This window comes from Oncorhynchus masou, chromosome 13 (assembly GCF_036934945.1).
Source record: "Oncorhynchus masou masou isolate Uvic2021 chromosome 13, UVic_Omas_1.1, whole genome shotgun sequence".
Lineage (NCBI taxonomy): Eukaryota > Metazoa > Chordata > Actinopteri > Salmoniformes > Salmonidae > Oncorhynchus > Oncorhynchus masou.
Window position 1 is genome coordinate 59,207,269 of NC_088224.1, and position 16,812 is coordinate 59,224,080.

The 16,812-nt window shown below is 42.8% G+C and overlaps 1 protein-coding gene across 4 annotated transcripts in view; it reads left to right on the top strand.

Moving 5' to 3' along the window:
• LOC135552700 (SID1 transmembrane family member 2-like) overlaps positions 1-16,812 on the top strand; it is a 22,505-nt gene continuing 5,693 nt past the window's right edge. Inside the window, exons 1-19 of one of the 4 annotated variants that reach the window (XM_064984483.1) lie at positions 1-744; positions 1,078-1,202; positions 3,901-4,065; positions 4,408-4,453; positions 5,007-5,108; positions 7,582-7,665; positions 7,799-7,964; positions 8,134-8,227; positions 8,342-8,400; positions 9,370-9,417; positions 9,813-9,887; positions 10,100-10,162; positions 10,560-10,678; positions 10,834-10,907; positions 11,124-11,190; positions 11,394-11,467; positions 11,574-11,697; positions 15,266-15,383; positions 15,634-15,770. In XM_064984483.1, the coding sequence (XP_064840555.1) occupies positions 523-744; positions 1,078-1,202; positions 3,901-4,065; positions 4,408-4,453; positions 5,007-5,108; positions 7,582-7,665; positions 7,799-7,964; positions 8,134-8,227; positions 8,342-8,400; positions 9,370-9,417; positions 9,813-9,887; positions 10,100-10,162; positions 10,560-10,678; positions 10,834-10,907; positions 11,124-11,190; positions 11,394-11,467; positions 11,574-11,697; positions 15,266-15,383; positions 15,634-15,770 (1,962 nt within the window). In that variant the 5' untranslated portion in view covers positions 1-522. The other 3 variants (XM_064984484.1, XM_064984485.1, XM_064984486.1) reach the window with 3 other exon arrangements.

Consider the following 16,812-nt stretch of genomic DNA (forward strand, 5'->3'; position numbering starts at 1 on the left):
GGTGACACAGATTTAACCCCTCAAACGTGGTCAGTCGATTCAACAGATGCAAACAACGTTCACTTTACGATACGATCAACACTATACAGGCATATGTCAACCTAAATGATAAAATGCGTATGACATTAGCTGTAAAAAACCGCGGACATTAAATCATTCGGGATCTAGCTAGCGAGTAGTAGCTGTGCTGTTATCGTCTAGCTAACGTTAGTTTACGTCGCTGTACGGAGGAGTGGTTAGCTTGCCAGCTGGTGATGGTGAAACAGGAGGAGCGGTGTGAATGTAATACATTAATCATTAGCAAGCAAATGTAGCTAGCTGGCTAGATTATCTCACTAGCTAGTCGTTCGCAATCAACTGTTCTGTTGTCGTGAATGATAAATTACAACTGAGCTCCAGTCTAGTTAGCTAACGTTAGGTAGGTTTGCCATTCATTGTTATTATTATCATCCAACGTGTCAGTAAGTGCATTTAGGTCGTTTTGATCAGCTAGCACAGCTATTGTTGACAAATCGCAAAGAAATGGTTTTGAGGAGCGGTTGTAAATTTGGCCCCGTTTCAGTCTTGTTCCGGCTTGGTTATGTGGCCCTGTTGTTGTTATGTGTGACCCACTTGCGGTGCGCACGGGCAGAAACTAAAACGGTAGTCCAAAAGGATGCAGAGTTTGATGTTACCTACAACGATACAGTTACGAGTGACAACCAAACCATCTACGCCTTCAATCACACCGTCTCCCGAAACAAGGTGAGTACATAGTTCAGGTCACAAATCCCACTTTGTTCTTCGAACCTGCTTTTCACAGACCTCCACGTTCTGGCGTTTGTTGCAGCCTATTGCTAACACACCTGTTTCAACTAATCATGTTCTTACTGGGCTGGAATTAAACCTTCGCATTCCGTCCCCAGTACTAGGATTGAAGAACACTGAACAGCTGTCTTGCTATGAGTAGCCTAATTTGGTTTTATGGTAAAATAAGATTGCAAAAAAGTGATCAATACAAAACTTGTGTGTGTGTGTGTACTGTCGTTTTACTTCGATTCCGTGAGTTTCTCTAAACCTCTCTCCCTGCCCTGGCAGACGGAGGGGGTCCGTGTGACTGTGGATGTACTGTCGGAGGGGGCAGAGAGCAGTCCCATCCTGTTTGTGGTCAGACAGAAGCAGGCCGTGCTGTCCTTCCAGGTCCCCCTCATACTGCGTGGACTGTGAGTAGCCTACCCTACTGGCACACCTGGGGGCCCGTTCAGTAGGACACAATGTTGTGGAACGTTCAGACAGAAGCAATGTGTTATGTAGAAAAAACATGCATCGTCGACATGTAGAATAAGGACTCAAGTCAGCTCTATACAGGACATTTCTATCTACAACGTTGTGCCCTACTGAACGCAACCCTAACACATCCTGGTCCTGTCCCTGTATTATGTCACCACAATTTATTATGTCAATATACAGCTGGCCATATTCATCTAGAGTGGAAGGAAAGCACGATACGTGGTTGTGCTTTGGTATTAAATTGTTCAGTCAAAGAAAACAACTGAAGTTGTGTAGCCTAGATGTTGTGGAGGTTTTGTTTCTCCTTGGGTCTGTTTTTGCTGTGTTTCTCTTCATTATGTAGGCTAGATATTGGCTTATTCACGGGTGAAGATACAATGAGCTCCAAAAGTATTGGGAGAGTGACACATTTTTTGTTTGTTTTGGCTCTGCACTTTGGATTTGAAATGATACATGAGGTTCAGACTGTCAGCTTTCATTTGAGTGTATTTTCATCCATATCAGGTGAACCGTTTAGAAAAATCACAGCACTTTTTGTACATAGTCCCCACATTTTAAGTATTGGGATACATTCACTTATGTCTATTAAAGTAGTCAAAAGTTCAGTATTTGGTCCCATTGTCCTAGCACGCAATGATTACATCCAGCTTGTGACTCTACAAACTTGTTGAATGCATTTGCAGTATGTTTTGGTTTCAGATTATTTTGTGCCCAATAGAAATTAATGGTAAATAATGTATTGTGTCATTTTGGAGTCAGTTTTATTGTAAATAAGAATATAATATGTTTCTAAACACTACATTAGTGTGGCTGATACCATGATTATGGATAATCTTGAATGAATTGTGAATAATGATGAGTGAGAACGTTACAGATGCACAAATATCATACCCCCCCCCAAAAAAAAATGCTAACCTCCCCTGTTATTATAACGATTGAGAGGTTATCATGTCTTGGGAGTATGGTATTTGTGTGTCTCACTCATCAGTATTCACGATTCATTCAGGTTAATCCGTAATCATAGTCGCATTCACATTAATGTAGAAGTGTTTAAAAACGTATTCTATTCTTAAAAGTGACTCCAAAATGACAGTACATTATTAACATTCATTTCTATTGGGAAGAAAATAATCTGAAACACAACCATCACAAACCGCAAACTTGATGTAATCATTGTATGCTAGGAATATGGGACCAAATACTGAACTTTTGACTACTTTAATACATTAGTGAATTTGTACCAATACTTTTGGTCCCCTCAAATGGGGAGACTATGTACAAAAAGTGCTGTAATTTCTAAACGGTTCACCCAATATGGATGACAAAACCCTACAATTAAAGCTGACAGTCTGCACTTTAACCTCATAGCCAATGTATAATTTCCCTCATTGCTGGAGTACTGAGCCAAAACAAAAAAGTGTCACTGTCCATAAACGTTTGGAGCTCACTGTATCATAAACAGTACAGAGAGATGTGCAGTAGAAGTACTGAATGGGTTAACTGAAGGGAGTGACGGCAGGGCAATAAGACATGAAAAGAAAACCGCAAATCCTGTTTCGGCCAGTAACCGAAAGGTTGCTGTTTGAATCCCCGAACCAACGAGTTAAAAATCTGCCATTCTTCCCTTGAGCAAGGCAATTAGCCCTAATTGCTCCAGAGTTGCTGTCTATAATGGCTGATCCCTGGCCGTGACCCCACTCTCCGAGGGTGTCTCAATGGAATATGCAAAAACCACTTTTCCACTTCACACCTGTACAGGGTACCCACTTGTACATACAGTCGAACAGGACTATATAAGCCCTCCCTTATTATTATATGATATAGCCTAGGTCTAAGTGTTAAGCCTGCATGCAGAACCTACCTGTTGGATCAGTGTATAATTTGTTCTATTATACAGTAGCTCAGGATTTTTCCAAACTCTGTCTTCTGGACCCCAAGTGGTGCACATTTTTTTTTACATTTTTTTTTTAAACGAACCGTGCACCGCTTGGGGTCGCGAGGACCGTGTTTGGGGAGCGCTACAGTAGTCTGTCTTTCATGGTCTAACATAATCCACGGACTTGCGCAATACCAGAACACCTGTGTCAGGTGGTAAAGCCATCTAGTTGAGAGTGAGTCATCGTTGTACCTTGAGCTTTCACTTCCACATAAACATAAAGCATTGGCCTAATTTCCCATAGACACTCGCTATAATTACAGTACTAGCTAGGTTGTTGTGTTTTGGGAAGTTGTTGGTTTTTCTGTCATTTCCACCGTTTTTTTGTGGGACTGTAGTTGACACAATTCAACAGGCCAATTCAGTCCCTTTTTTAGCAGAGGCTCTTCTTATCCTCCTGTTCTTATCATTTACCGCCATTGGAACTGTTATGAGCGGGCTGCAATGGTCATGGTTGTTTAGTTCAGCCTAAAAATGGCTTATGAAATGGCACCCTACATTCCCTATGGACCCTGCTCAAAAGTGGTGCAATTTTGGACGTGACCCTAGTCTAATATAAGCCTTTTCTGTTCTATGAGCCCAAGTATGTGATCATGATTTGTATATTGAGCTACTCTCTTGGCCAGGTCTCCCTTTATAAAAGACCTCAATGAAAATGAGTGGAGAAGTGATATCTCTTTGCCCCCCTGCCACAGGTACCAGAGGAAGTACCCCTATGCCCATGTGGGCCGAACGCTTTGCCAACCCCCCACCCGCACCCTCTCCGAGACCCAGTACTTCTTTGTGGACGTGTCCACCCTGTCCAGCTTGGGCACCCACTACCAGCTGAGGATCAGCCGCGTGGACAGCTTCACCCTGCAGTGAGTCATCTTCATCAGGGATCATTAGCTTCATGCTAGCGAGCCGAGCGAATAGATGATATCTGGTTGTAGAGCTTACATGCCTCCCACAGCAGTACGTATTCAATACTCTGAGTCATCATATTTTATATCACTATGAAACTGTGTAGAGCTGGTCTAATTTGCATTGAATGCGGCCTTTTTGCATACACACACTCGTGACTGCCTATCTCTACAGCAAGCCAAGAGACACCCTGTGTAGTAGCATCACTCATAGAGTAGAGATGGCGTACTGTATATGTGACCTGACTGGCTAATATGGCTGTTGTATTTGTTGAGTGTTTCTCGTCTTCTTCATTACAGTACAGACAAAAAGTTCAGCTTCACTGCCTCACCATCCCAACCCCAGGTAAGAAACACAGCCACTCACACTGATGCACACGTGCGTACATGCGCACGTAGCATATTTCCCGTGAAACCCTTATACTGCACGTGACCATGAGATGTGTGCGTGGGTGGAGAAGACGGTTGGGTACTACCTCTTTACTGTGCCTAAGTCTAAAGGCCAGGGCCAAGAAGGGGATTGACATTAAAAAACAAATGTGTGTGCCTGATCTGTTGAGCTGTTGCGTGACAGAGATGGAGAGAAAGAGACGCTAGAAAATGTATATTGTTACGTCGTACATTTTGTGTGTGCACGTGTTGTGCGTTTGTATTCGACGCAAGATTTGCCCTTTCAAAACGGTAGATCTATCAACATAATAGAATAGTATTGTTAGGAAGATTGTTTGAATTTTGTACTTTTTTTTTTTTTTTTATATATATATATATATATATATATATATATATATATATATATATATATATATATATATATTATTTCTTTCACTCGGCTGATTTAGGACTTAATTCCAATATATATGTGAACTTTTTAAAATTCTAACTCTGTTTTTCTCTCTCAGTACTTCAAATATGTGTTCCCTGACGGAGTGGACACGGCCATCGTCAAGGTCAACTCTGAGATGACCTTCCCGTGCTCTGTCATGTCCATTCAGGACATCCAGGTAAACTAACTTGACCAAACCTGTTCATTAGGCACCAGAGGTGGGACCAAGTCACAAGGTTCGAGTCCCAAGTAGAACGGGTCAAGTCCCAAGTCGTGCATTCTAAGATCAAGTCATACGTTTTCAAGTCTCAAGTCAAGTAAAAAAAAATCTATACATTGTTCAGCTACAAATATGTGTATATTTATTGAGGCTACCAGACAGCCCTTTTCATTATTTTGTCTACGACACATTTTAATAATCCCTTGTCATTGCAAAATAGAGACCTTGTAGCAGTCGCGAGGGCATGCCATCAGCAGAAGGCAAGGCAGGTTGACGTGTTCAGAGTGTACATTTAGTCACAGGTCTTGGTGATCCTGTGGTGAAAGTGCCATATCATACAAAATATACAAGTAGATTGACCAAATATACATGGGCAATAGTCCAAAAGAAATAGCCTCTGTATCAGGCTTAACCTGTCCTATCTGAATGGACACAGGTAGAGGGCAAGACTGTACAGCCTCCCCTTGAGAAACCAAGTCGATTCTGTCTAACAGGAGCTCAAACAGGTAGGCCTGCATAAATAATACAAGCACTTTGCCCCCAGGACCATACAATTCCCCAATTTGGCAATTACAACCAATACACTGGTTCTACAATGTAAAAGGCCATTTCCACATCGCTACATTTCTCTTACTCAGAGCTAATGATTATTAATGAAATTTCAACACCATGCATACATGGAACAGTCATTTGATCTTATTCAACGTTCTGACTCCAAAGCCTATTTTATGAGGCCTTGCACGCTCCTATTATGTACAACCAGAATGACCGAGACTAACGGTGCTTTCAAGACAACCGGGAACTCCAAAAAATCTGAGGTCAAATCATGACATCAGTGAAAGAGGCCCGAGTTCCCAATTGTCTTGAACGCACTGAAGTCGGAGAGTTCCGGGTTTCCAGTTGTTTTGAACGCGGCCATAGGACACAGATACGGAACTCCGGTTATGAACAAAGGAAACCATACATTGAATTAAATAAGCATCACTCCACTGAGGGTAAGAAATGGTTGGCTAAATTTAAAATCTATCGTAGTCCTATCAAACAGGCCATCATTATAAGTAAATAAGAATTTGTTCTTAACTGACTTGCCTAGTTAAATAAAGGTTAAATTAAAAATGAAAATAAATAAACACGCTTGGAGAGCGTAAGTGAAGAGCCGCGTCTATGGTGCGTCTTCGCCACAGTAATAATTAATTTTAAAAACAAATTCCAAATGCAATCTTCACAAGTTAAAGCAATTGTTACATACCTAAAGAACTGTAGGCTTATCCTAGTAATTGTTGCCCCATTACTGATTAGCTTGCAATGTAAGCATTTCAAATTCTTGATCACCGAACAATTTTTGGAGGTGCAGATTTATTTATTTACAGTTTGATGTTTGCGCTGCACCCGATCCTATAGCTTGTACAGCAAATCAGCAGTATGTTTGCTAGCTCACCCAACCTGTGTTGATTGACAGTTTGCTGATCCAGTCAGAGTACCGAGTGTGCATTTTACTAGCCAATCTGTGGCAGGGTTTTTTGCAAGGACGATGCTGCGGGTCCTGTCTCTGGCTGCATGTGGAATAATCGATGTAAACTCTCTTCCACAAAATGATTGACAGACAAAACAATACAAAACCTGGCCAGAACAATTCAAGTCATCAGTCTCAAGTCAAAAGTCGAGTCCCGAGTCTTGAGGCTCCAAGTCAAGTCTCAAGTTATTTTATTTTATATAGAGTCTCAAGTCATGTGACTGAGTTCACAACTCTGTTCGAAACCAGTCGGAAGTTAGCAAACTGAAACGGGGGAGAGACTGTTCAGAAACGCTAAAATAAACAGTTGCTTAAGTTTTCTGTTGCAAAACATTTAGCTATGGTGTACCCTAATGAATAAGGCCATGACCTTACATCAACCTGCATCCACTGACCTCACATGACATCACTGAACTGTGGTTCCCTCAGCCTGTCTCCAATGGCTAGCCTCCGATTCACCACACAAGGGCAGTGTTGAGTTCATTCTGAGCACCCCAGCAACCACTAGACAGCTGTGAATGAACTTGGCAAATGCACAGGATTTACCCTAAAGCAGCTTAAAGCTGTGAAAGAGAGGCGTTACTAAAACGTTATGTAAAGCTCTGTCTGGTGTGTAATAGCTCACATTGGGGGTGTCCCTGAAAGGTTGGCCAATAAAGAAATCTCCATTCCACACACTTGATGGGGAGTGCAGAGGTGCCTGTTGCCGTGGAAACCACATTAGCCGTGACTGCACCTGTTCTCTGCTCAGACACACACACACACACACACACACACACACACACACACACACACACACACACACACACACACACACACACACACACACACACACACACACACACACACACACACACACACATACATACAGACACTCGTTCCTCTCTGATTGCTAAATGCTGTGTTGTACCTTATCAGTGCCCAGTGTATGACTTGGATAACAACGTGGCCTTCATTGGAATGTATCAAACCATGACCAAGACAGCTGCCATCACTGTCCAGGTAGAATACACACACACACACACACTGGAGAGATCAGGTAATTGATCAATAAATAAATGTTTACAACTCACTTGCCACAATTAGCAACCATTTCATCTACTCTCCCTCTCCCCTTTTCTCTCGTGGCTCTCAGAGGAAGGACTTCCCCAGTAACAGTTTCTATGTGGTGGTGGTGGTGAAGACGGAGGACGAGGCATGTGGGGGTCCCCTGCGCTTCTACCCCCTCCGTCCAGATGAACTCATTGATGCCGGCAATCGCAGTAAAACTCTGGACGTGGTCGTCTCGCCCGCCATCAGCTGTGAGTCACTCAGCCAGGCGGGCCAAACAGTGCATCATTCCCAATGTTGCAGAGAGAAGTGTTCATATCTCTCTCTCTTTCCCTTTCTGTTTCTCTCTAACATCTCTTCCTCTCTCCCTCTTCCCCCTCTCTCTACACCCCCCACCCCCTCTCCCTCTCTCTGTCTCAGCGGATGTGTACGTGATGGGCATGCTGTTCTGCCTGGGCATCTTCCTCTCCTTCTACCTGCTCACCTTCCTGGTGGCCTGTGTGGAGAACAAGAGGTCTGTCGATCGCTTCACTGTCACATACAGTAAGTGCATTATTTCATACACTGTCATATAGAAGCTTTGGAACTCAAGTGTCTCTCTTTCTCTCTGGGTCTTTTCTCTGGTCAGGATGCACAGGAGGAGGGAGGGGCTTCTGAACCCAGCGGACATGTCGCCCGCGGAGACAGGTATCCCAGCAACCCACCACAACGGCACACTCCGTTGTATTTTTTTTTCCCCAGAGAGGTGTACAGTGAAGAGAACTAACTGTGTATTTAAGATTTAAAACGAGTTTAAGATGGATGCGACCCATTAACAGTTGCCCCATCGGATGAAGGATTACTGATCTATTTCTCTAGGTTTTCTATGTCTATGTGTGTTGAATTTGTCTCGCTTTCTCCTCATGCTTTCTCCCCATGCTTTCTCGCCATGCTACTCCTTGGCTCAGCCTCTCTACTGGGTAAGAATGGTGTCGGAGTTGTGAGATATTGCCTGTGTCTGAGCTTCTCTCACAATGTCACACTACTTATTACCCTTCGTGCACGCTATATAAATAGTTACACCCATCTCACAGTCATTATCACCAGTATATCTGGGTGGATGAGGAAATCATCAACATGCATGTCTAATAAATGACCTTCACCACGGTTGGGTGTCAATTTGAAATCGGGAAGTGATTTAAATTTAAAATATGGAAAAACATTTGAAATCAATGTATTCTCCTTCACAGTTTTTATTGAGGCGTCATTGAAAATAGAACCCCCTTTTTCAATTCTTGTATTGTAATTTCAGTTCACTTCCTGAGTTGCCTGACTTCACAGCATTGTCCAGTCACAGAAACCCTTGTCATGGTGGGGGATGACTAATATGATTCAACCATGGCCATGATATTACGGTTACGGTGGTTTGGTTCCAATGGGAGTTTGACTGAAATGGACTTATTTTTCTCCCGTTGGACTCACACCCGAGGGGACTGATTAGCACCCGTGCATTAACCCTTGCCTCACTTTCAACATTGTCTCTGAGCCCACAGGGCATGGTGTGTCCTCTCTGACTAACCATTCATCTAGATGCTGTGCTTGTGTGCAGACTACTAACTAATATTGTTGCATGTGTTTGGTGTGTGTTTGTGACATGATCTCTACCTGTTACCACAGGAAAGCCAGGTGTGACTCCAGTCTCCCCCTATGAATACGGCTCCTTTGGTGAGTGTGTGTGTGCTCATTTACATTACAAGTGTGACAATGTTTTGAAAGGTTTTGAGTTAAATATTGACAATCAATGTAGCTTAGCTGGATAAGACAGGGCTTTCACTGTTCCAGTTCTGTCGTGTGTCTCGTTGTTTTTCTTTCTGCACGAGTCTCCTCCTGAATGTGCACTTCTTCACTATTTCCCACAGTTCTAAAAGCATTGGATTGGGGGAGTCATGGACTCGTTGCACTTTTCACCATATTTCTTTTGCCAGTCATTTCCTTTAAATCAGCGAGGGGAAGTGAACACTTTGGGAGGAAGGAGAGAGAGTTGGGACACAGCCAAAGTGAATACTTACACCACTTCAAGCCCTCTTTAATGTTGTTTCTCTCTGCTATTGTTTCTACAGCGGACAACGCCAGCACGTTGAGCTCGGAGGCCATCACAGACAGCATAGCATCAGATGCCAACTACGGATACATGGGTATGGAGCAAGATGACCAAATACAGACGCATAATTAGACACACTCTAATACTGTACACACACAGATGTACAAATACACACAATGGGGTCCACATGGCACAACATCTGTCTTCCAGTAATGTTGCACAGCATTTCACCACCAAACTGGCTCTTGATTGGAGGGCTGCGGAGTGCTCTTGTTTCTTATTGGTTTATCTGTGTTTGTTTATCAGGACAGGAGACTTTGAAACGCAGACCATTCCTAACTGCCATCCACCACGTAGCCATCTGCATTGGTGACACTCACTGCCTTAATCAGCCAGCCAATCGCATCCCTTCACTGTATAAATCAGCACCATGTCAATCAATTCGGAATGTGTTCAAGATCTATCCGCCTTTTGATGTAATTTAATGCTCTGATGACCACAGACGGCGACCAAAACGATCACATATGGTCAACAATCATGTTTGACTGTACGCAGAGATAAAGATGGAATGTCGAGAACAATGTCAATGATACATTTTGTGATTATCAGGAATGCGTCTTTGGCCAGAACCACCAATCTATTGAATACGTCCCAAATCATCCAAGCTGTAAAACCAACAAAAACTAATCAAATCTAAAAATATAGCCCTCAGTCACTGACATACTGTAAAGGTAGTTGCTGTTCTCTCTGTTTCCTCCTCTCTCAGAGCGTTCGTTGGAGAGCGTTACGGGTCGTAGTCGACAGGAGTCTCTGAGCTCAATAGAGGAGGATGACTATGACACGTTGGCCGACATCGACTCGGACAAGAACATCGTCCGCACCAAGGTCTGGCCCATCCCTCCTCCCTCTACCTCTCATCCATCCCTTCCCCCTCTACTGCTCCTCCCCTGTGCATCACTTAATATGATCCTTATCCTCTGTTGTTTTTGTTGAGTTTCTCCCTCCCAATGAAACTCTTGTGGTCGCTTGTCCTTTTGCAGAAGTACCTGTGTGTGTCGGACCTCGCTCGCAAAGACAAGAGGGTTCTGAGTAAAAAGTACCAGATCTACTTCTGGTGAGTGGGACGGAGAGTTGCCTCAAATTCTGTACATCAATGCTTGGGGGCTATAACCCTCTGGCACCCTCCACTCTATCAGTACTTTAGTCAAATGCATGATAACAATTGCTTCTTTGGATATAGGGTGTAGGTTTGTTCTGTAACAGTCAGATTGTACAGTAATCATACAACTGTCAGTGTCATGGCAGTTAATGTCAGTGTTCCTCTCCTCAGGAATATTGCCACCATAGGTGTGTTCTACGCCCTCCCTGTCATCCAGCTGGTCATCACTTATCAAACGGTACTGTGTGCTACCCTCACTCACGCTCCAACTGCGGATTTACTACATTATTACAGAGTTATAGCTCCATTATTACAGAGTTACAATGAGTGCATTTGTAGTGTGTAAAGGAATTGGCTTCGAGTGAGTAGATATGACTAAAATCCACACGTGGTGGGTGGGTGGGTAGTGTGTTGTTGTTGACATGTTCCTCTCTCCTCCAGGTTGTCAACGTGACAGGAAATCAGGACATCTGCTACTACAACTTCCTGTGTGCACACCCCCTGGGGAATCTGAGGTGCGTGCGTGTGTGCGTGTAAAAAATGTGGAAACACCTATGGCTGGGCAGGTAATGTATGACTTGTGTCATCCATGACATCCATTCTCTACCCTCTGGTGTGCAGTGCCTTCAACAACATACTGAGTAACCTTGGTTACGTGATGCTGGGCCTCCTCTTCCTGCTCATCGTGCTGCAGAGAGACATCATCCACAGCAGAGCGCTGGACCGCCACGACCTCAACGCACTGGTGAGAGATCAAACTGAGATGGTGCTTTTGTTTTTACATTTTTTGGGGGGGGGGGGGGGGGGTATTTTGTAGTTTTTTTGGATGACAGGGAGGGTGGAGAACACACTTATGGTGGGTACATTGAAACAAATTAACTTTACACAGCCTTTAAACGAAACACGGCTTGTAACAAAAATAAATAGGCTTTAACGAAACACGGCTTGTAACAAAAATAATAAAAAATAGCAGTAAACGGTAGCCTACCAAGAAAGTCATTGGTCACTATCGTCCTCCTCCTGTGCACTGAAACCACTGAAGTCATCTCCTTCGGTGTCGGAGTTGAATAGCCTCAGAATTGCTTCATCCGATGTTGGGGCGTTTTCATTGTCGCTCTTGTCACTTTCATCCGGAGGCAAATTCCTCGCTGAGCTCATGCTGCCCTCTTCAACACGCAGCAGTCCAGCCTTTCGAAACCCGTTAATGATAGTGGATTTTTTGACAATGCTCCACGCTGTCAGGACCCACTGGCAGACTTGACCATAAATTGCTCTTCGCATGTGTCCCGTTTTAGTGAAGGATTTCTCCCCACTTGTCATCCAAGCCTCCCACTGAACACGGAGCGCCACCTTAAATGCACGATTTGCACTGATGTCGAGTGGCTGCAAATACTTTGGGCCATCTGCTTTTCTTTCCTCTGAAAGCTTTTGTTGTCTTTTTGCACTGAGTCAGTTCCTCACGCTGCTGTTTCCAACGTCTTATCATCGACTCATTAAGGCCAAGCTCCCGTGCAGCAGCTCTATTTCCTTTTCCAACAGCCAGATCGATCGCCTTCAACTTGAAAGCTGCATCATATGCATTTCTCTGTGTCTTTGCCATGATGAGGGTGACAAAATGACTACCGTAATCAGAATGATGGGAAGTTTGAGCGAGCTCGATTTACGCCACATGTGATGGTGCTCAGTTTTTTGGCGGCATGAATCTTGTGAAAGCGGGAAAAAATCCATAAATTAGCCGCGTCATTGTATAAACCGCGAGGTTCAAGGCGTGGGGGAAAAAGTAGCGGCTTATTGTCCGGAAATTACACTAAGTACATGTGGTATAAAACATTTCATGACATGCCAGATGTACACTGAAAATTTGTCAGGAAACTTTCCAAACGTCGACTAAACTACAGTTGAAGTCGTAAGTTTACATACACTTAGGTTGGATTCATTAAAACTTGTTTTTCAACCACTCCACAAATTTCTTGTTAACAAACTATAGTATAAGTCGGTTAGGACATCTGCTTTGTGCAAGTCATTTTTCCCAAAATTGTTTACAGACAGATTACTTGACTTATAATTCACTATCACAATTCCAGTGGGTCAGAAGTTTACATACACTAAGTTGACTGTGCCTTTAAACAGCTTGTAAAATTCCATAAAATTATGTCATGGCTTTAGAAGCTTCTGATAGTCTAATTGACATAAGTTGAGTCAATTGGAGGTGTACCTGTGGATTTATTTCAAGATGTACCTTCAAACTCAGTGCCTCTTTGCTTGACATCATGGGAAATCTAAAGAAATCAGCCAAGACCTCAGTCTGATTCATCCTTGGGAGCAATTTCCAAACGCCTGAAGGTACCACGTTCATCTGTACAAACAATAGTGCGCAAGTATAAACACCATGGGACCACGCAGCCGCCATACCGCTCAGGAAGGAGACGCGTTCTGTCTCCTAGAGATGAACGTACTTTGATGCGAAAAGTGAAAATCAATCCCAGAACAACAGCAAAGGACCTTGTGAAAATTCTGGAGGAAATGGGTACAAAAGTATCTATATCCACAGTAAAAAGAGTCCTATATCGATATAATCTGAAAGGCCGCTCAGCAAGGAAGAAGCCACTGCTTCAAAACCGCAATAAAAAAGCCAGACTACAGTTTGCAACTGCACATGTGGACAAAGATCGTACTTTTTGGAGAAATGTCCTCTGGTCTGATGAAACGAAAATAGAACTGTGTGGCCATAATGACCATAATTATGTTTGGAGGAAAAAGGGGGAGGCTTGCAAGCCGAAGAAGACTATTCCAAACGTGAAGCACGAGGGTGGAAGCATTATGTTGTGGGGGTGCTTTGCTGCAGGAGGGACTGGTGCACTTCACAAAATAGATGGCCTCATGAGGAAGGAAAATTGTGTGGAAGCAAAATCTCAAGAAATCAGTCAGGAAGTTAAAGCTTGGTCGCAAATGGGTCTTCCAAATGGACAATGACCCCAAGCATACTTCCAAAATTGTGGCAAAATGGCTTAAGGACGACAAAGTCAAGGTATTGGAGTGGCCATCACAAAGCCCTGACCTCAGTCCTATAGAAAATGTGTGGGCAGAACTGAAAAAGCGTGTGCGAGCAAGGAGGCCAACAAACCTGACCTGTTACACCAGCTCTGTCAGATTGTGGGAAGCTTGTGGAAGGCTACCGAAACGTTTGAACCAAGTTAAACAATTAAGGCAATGCTACCAAATAATAATTGTGTATGTAAACTTCTGACCCACTGGGAATGTGATGAAATAAATAAAAGCTGAAATAAATCATTCTCTACTATTATTCTGACATTTCACATTCTTAAAATAAAGTGGTGATCCTAACTGCCCTAAGACAGGGAATTTTTACTAGGATTAAATGTCAGGAATTGTGAAAAACTGAGTTTAAATGTATTTGGCTAAAGTGTATGTAAACTTCAACTGACTTCAACTGTAAATACACTAGATAAGGTTAATTTTTGTGGTGGTTTTGTGAAGGGAAAATGAATTATGCGGGGAACAATTGCGGTAGAAGTTCACATATGGAAGTAAAGTTGGAGTCATGCATGATATCTTGCGTGGTCCTCCCATTATGATTAGGGAAAGCATGTGGTTTATTTGGCTACGGGTTAAATAAATGATGAACTTCACAGGGTAGTGAAAGTGCACGGTGATGAGCTTGAGGCTCCTTTCCAAAAAATATCTTATTGTGGTGACATGATGATTGATGCTTGGCTGCCATTTGACAAATAATCACTCTTTTGTCCATAAAATCTCATGTAGGCTATGACCGCACTGTATCTGCAAGCTGTTGGCTAAAGCACTCGGGCCAAGCCCGGAGTGGGCACATTCGATATATAACGCAAAAAATCTCTGTGACATGACCATCAGTAGGGTTGAAAATGCAATGGGAAGTCATTTTAACTTGTATTCCGAACATGGGAATTTAACTGCAAAAGTCATCTTTATGTGTATTACATTATCAAAGAAAATAAGAATGTCCACAACTCTGGTATGCTCGTAGGGTGAGTTAATCAGACGTGCAATAAAGACAAAGTTTCAATCCGAGTTAGATCTCTGTCAGGTCATACAACACTGTGAAACACACCTACTTAAATAACCTCTAGAGGCATGAACATTGGATGTGAATATTTTTCTCTTTTCACTACATTATCACACAAAGCCTTTTTATATTCACAACAAGTCAATTTGATGGAAACCGATCTCTGGTGGGAAAATGCACATATTGAGCTAGTGACAATTAATTTATATAATTTTTATGCCTCTGTCTCTCCCTCTCTGCCGGTCTCCAGGAGTGTGGCATCCCTAAGCACTTTGGGCTGTTCTACGCCATGGGCACAGCTCTGATGATGGAAGGACTGCTGAGTGCCTGCTACCACGTTTGCCCCAACTACACCAACTTCCAGTTCGGTGAGAGTAATGTAGTGGTTGGCTAATTGGGAGTTCCTGAAGACACTAACACACATCCTCAATAGATGGGTTTCTCAATCAGTCCCAGATCGGTTCATATTGTCATGCCAACTGCATTGCTGTGACTGCAGGATGGCACAAACAGATCTGGGACTCTGGCTACTTCCCAATAACTTTACTGGAAGATATTCTGTACTGTAAGAAATGTCATTAATGTCACCCTTTCCTCCTCGGTCTCCCTGTCGGTCAGATACCTCCTTCATGTATATGATCGCTGGGCTGTGTGTGTTAAAGCTGTACCAGAAGAGACACCCAGATATCAATGCCAGCGCTTACACTGCCTACGCCTGTCTGGCTGCTGTCATCTTCTTCTCTGTGCTAGGAGTGGTGAGTGACTAGGGACATACTCACCACACAGAGACCAAGACAGAAACACAACAAACACCCAGCAGTAGACTCTGACGTACACAACCTATAGGGGGGGTTGCACCAACATGGATTAACTCTTAAACTGTGCTAAATCAAGGTTTATCTATTAATCTTGTTGCGCCCAGTTTTAAACCTAGTTTTAAATTAATCCTAGTTCAATTAAATCCTTCCTCTAATCTAAATTTAGTTTAAACCTAGATTAGGTTTAAGTCGAGTCACTTTAAACCTAGATTAATTTTAAGTCTGTTGCTCAATGAATAAAAAAAAAAAACATTGAGATTGGAGATTAATTCTAAACTGCAACGTTAACATTGTAGTGAAGTAGCATTAAAAGGCATTGATAATTAAGTTATTTATGCTTACAAAATATTGATGGGTCAAGTTGTCTGTCGTCATCATAGGGGTGAAGGAGAGGGGCAAACTGTTGGGGAATCATCTCCTATATCTTATGGGTGGTAGGATCAATTTCCATGGACGGAGGCCCGGCTCCGGTCTGAAATAGCCCCCGCTTCTCCTCTGCGACATCCGTTTTGGCTTTCGGTTGTACATTTTTTCCAGCGCGCTTTTTATCTGATTTGGGTCACTCTTTAATCCATGTCGATCCATTACATTTGTCGCACGAAATGGCCCAGGTGTCTTCCTTCTTTTTCACATTTGTGTTGTCTGTCTTTGTAGCCTCCAGTACTTTACTAAATTCCTCCATCAGGCCCGACAACTTTTTTTTTTTTATAAGCGGAGAAAATTGATCATCTTTGACGTGCCATGATCAGGTGGCTAGCGGACAAATAATAAATGGCTAAATAACGTTAAGAAATAGCAATAATAAATAATATTGTATGCTAACTAGCTTGGTTTATAAACTACCTAGATACAGTAGCTAAGAAATTAATTTTCTGTCTAGTACTGGCAAATAACAGATTTTATTTCAAATCAGCCAACCCATGAGAACCTTTCACGATGGAGTTGCAGTAGTTCCATTGTTATTATTTTATAACAGAAA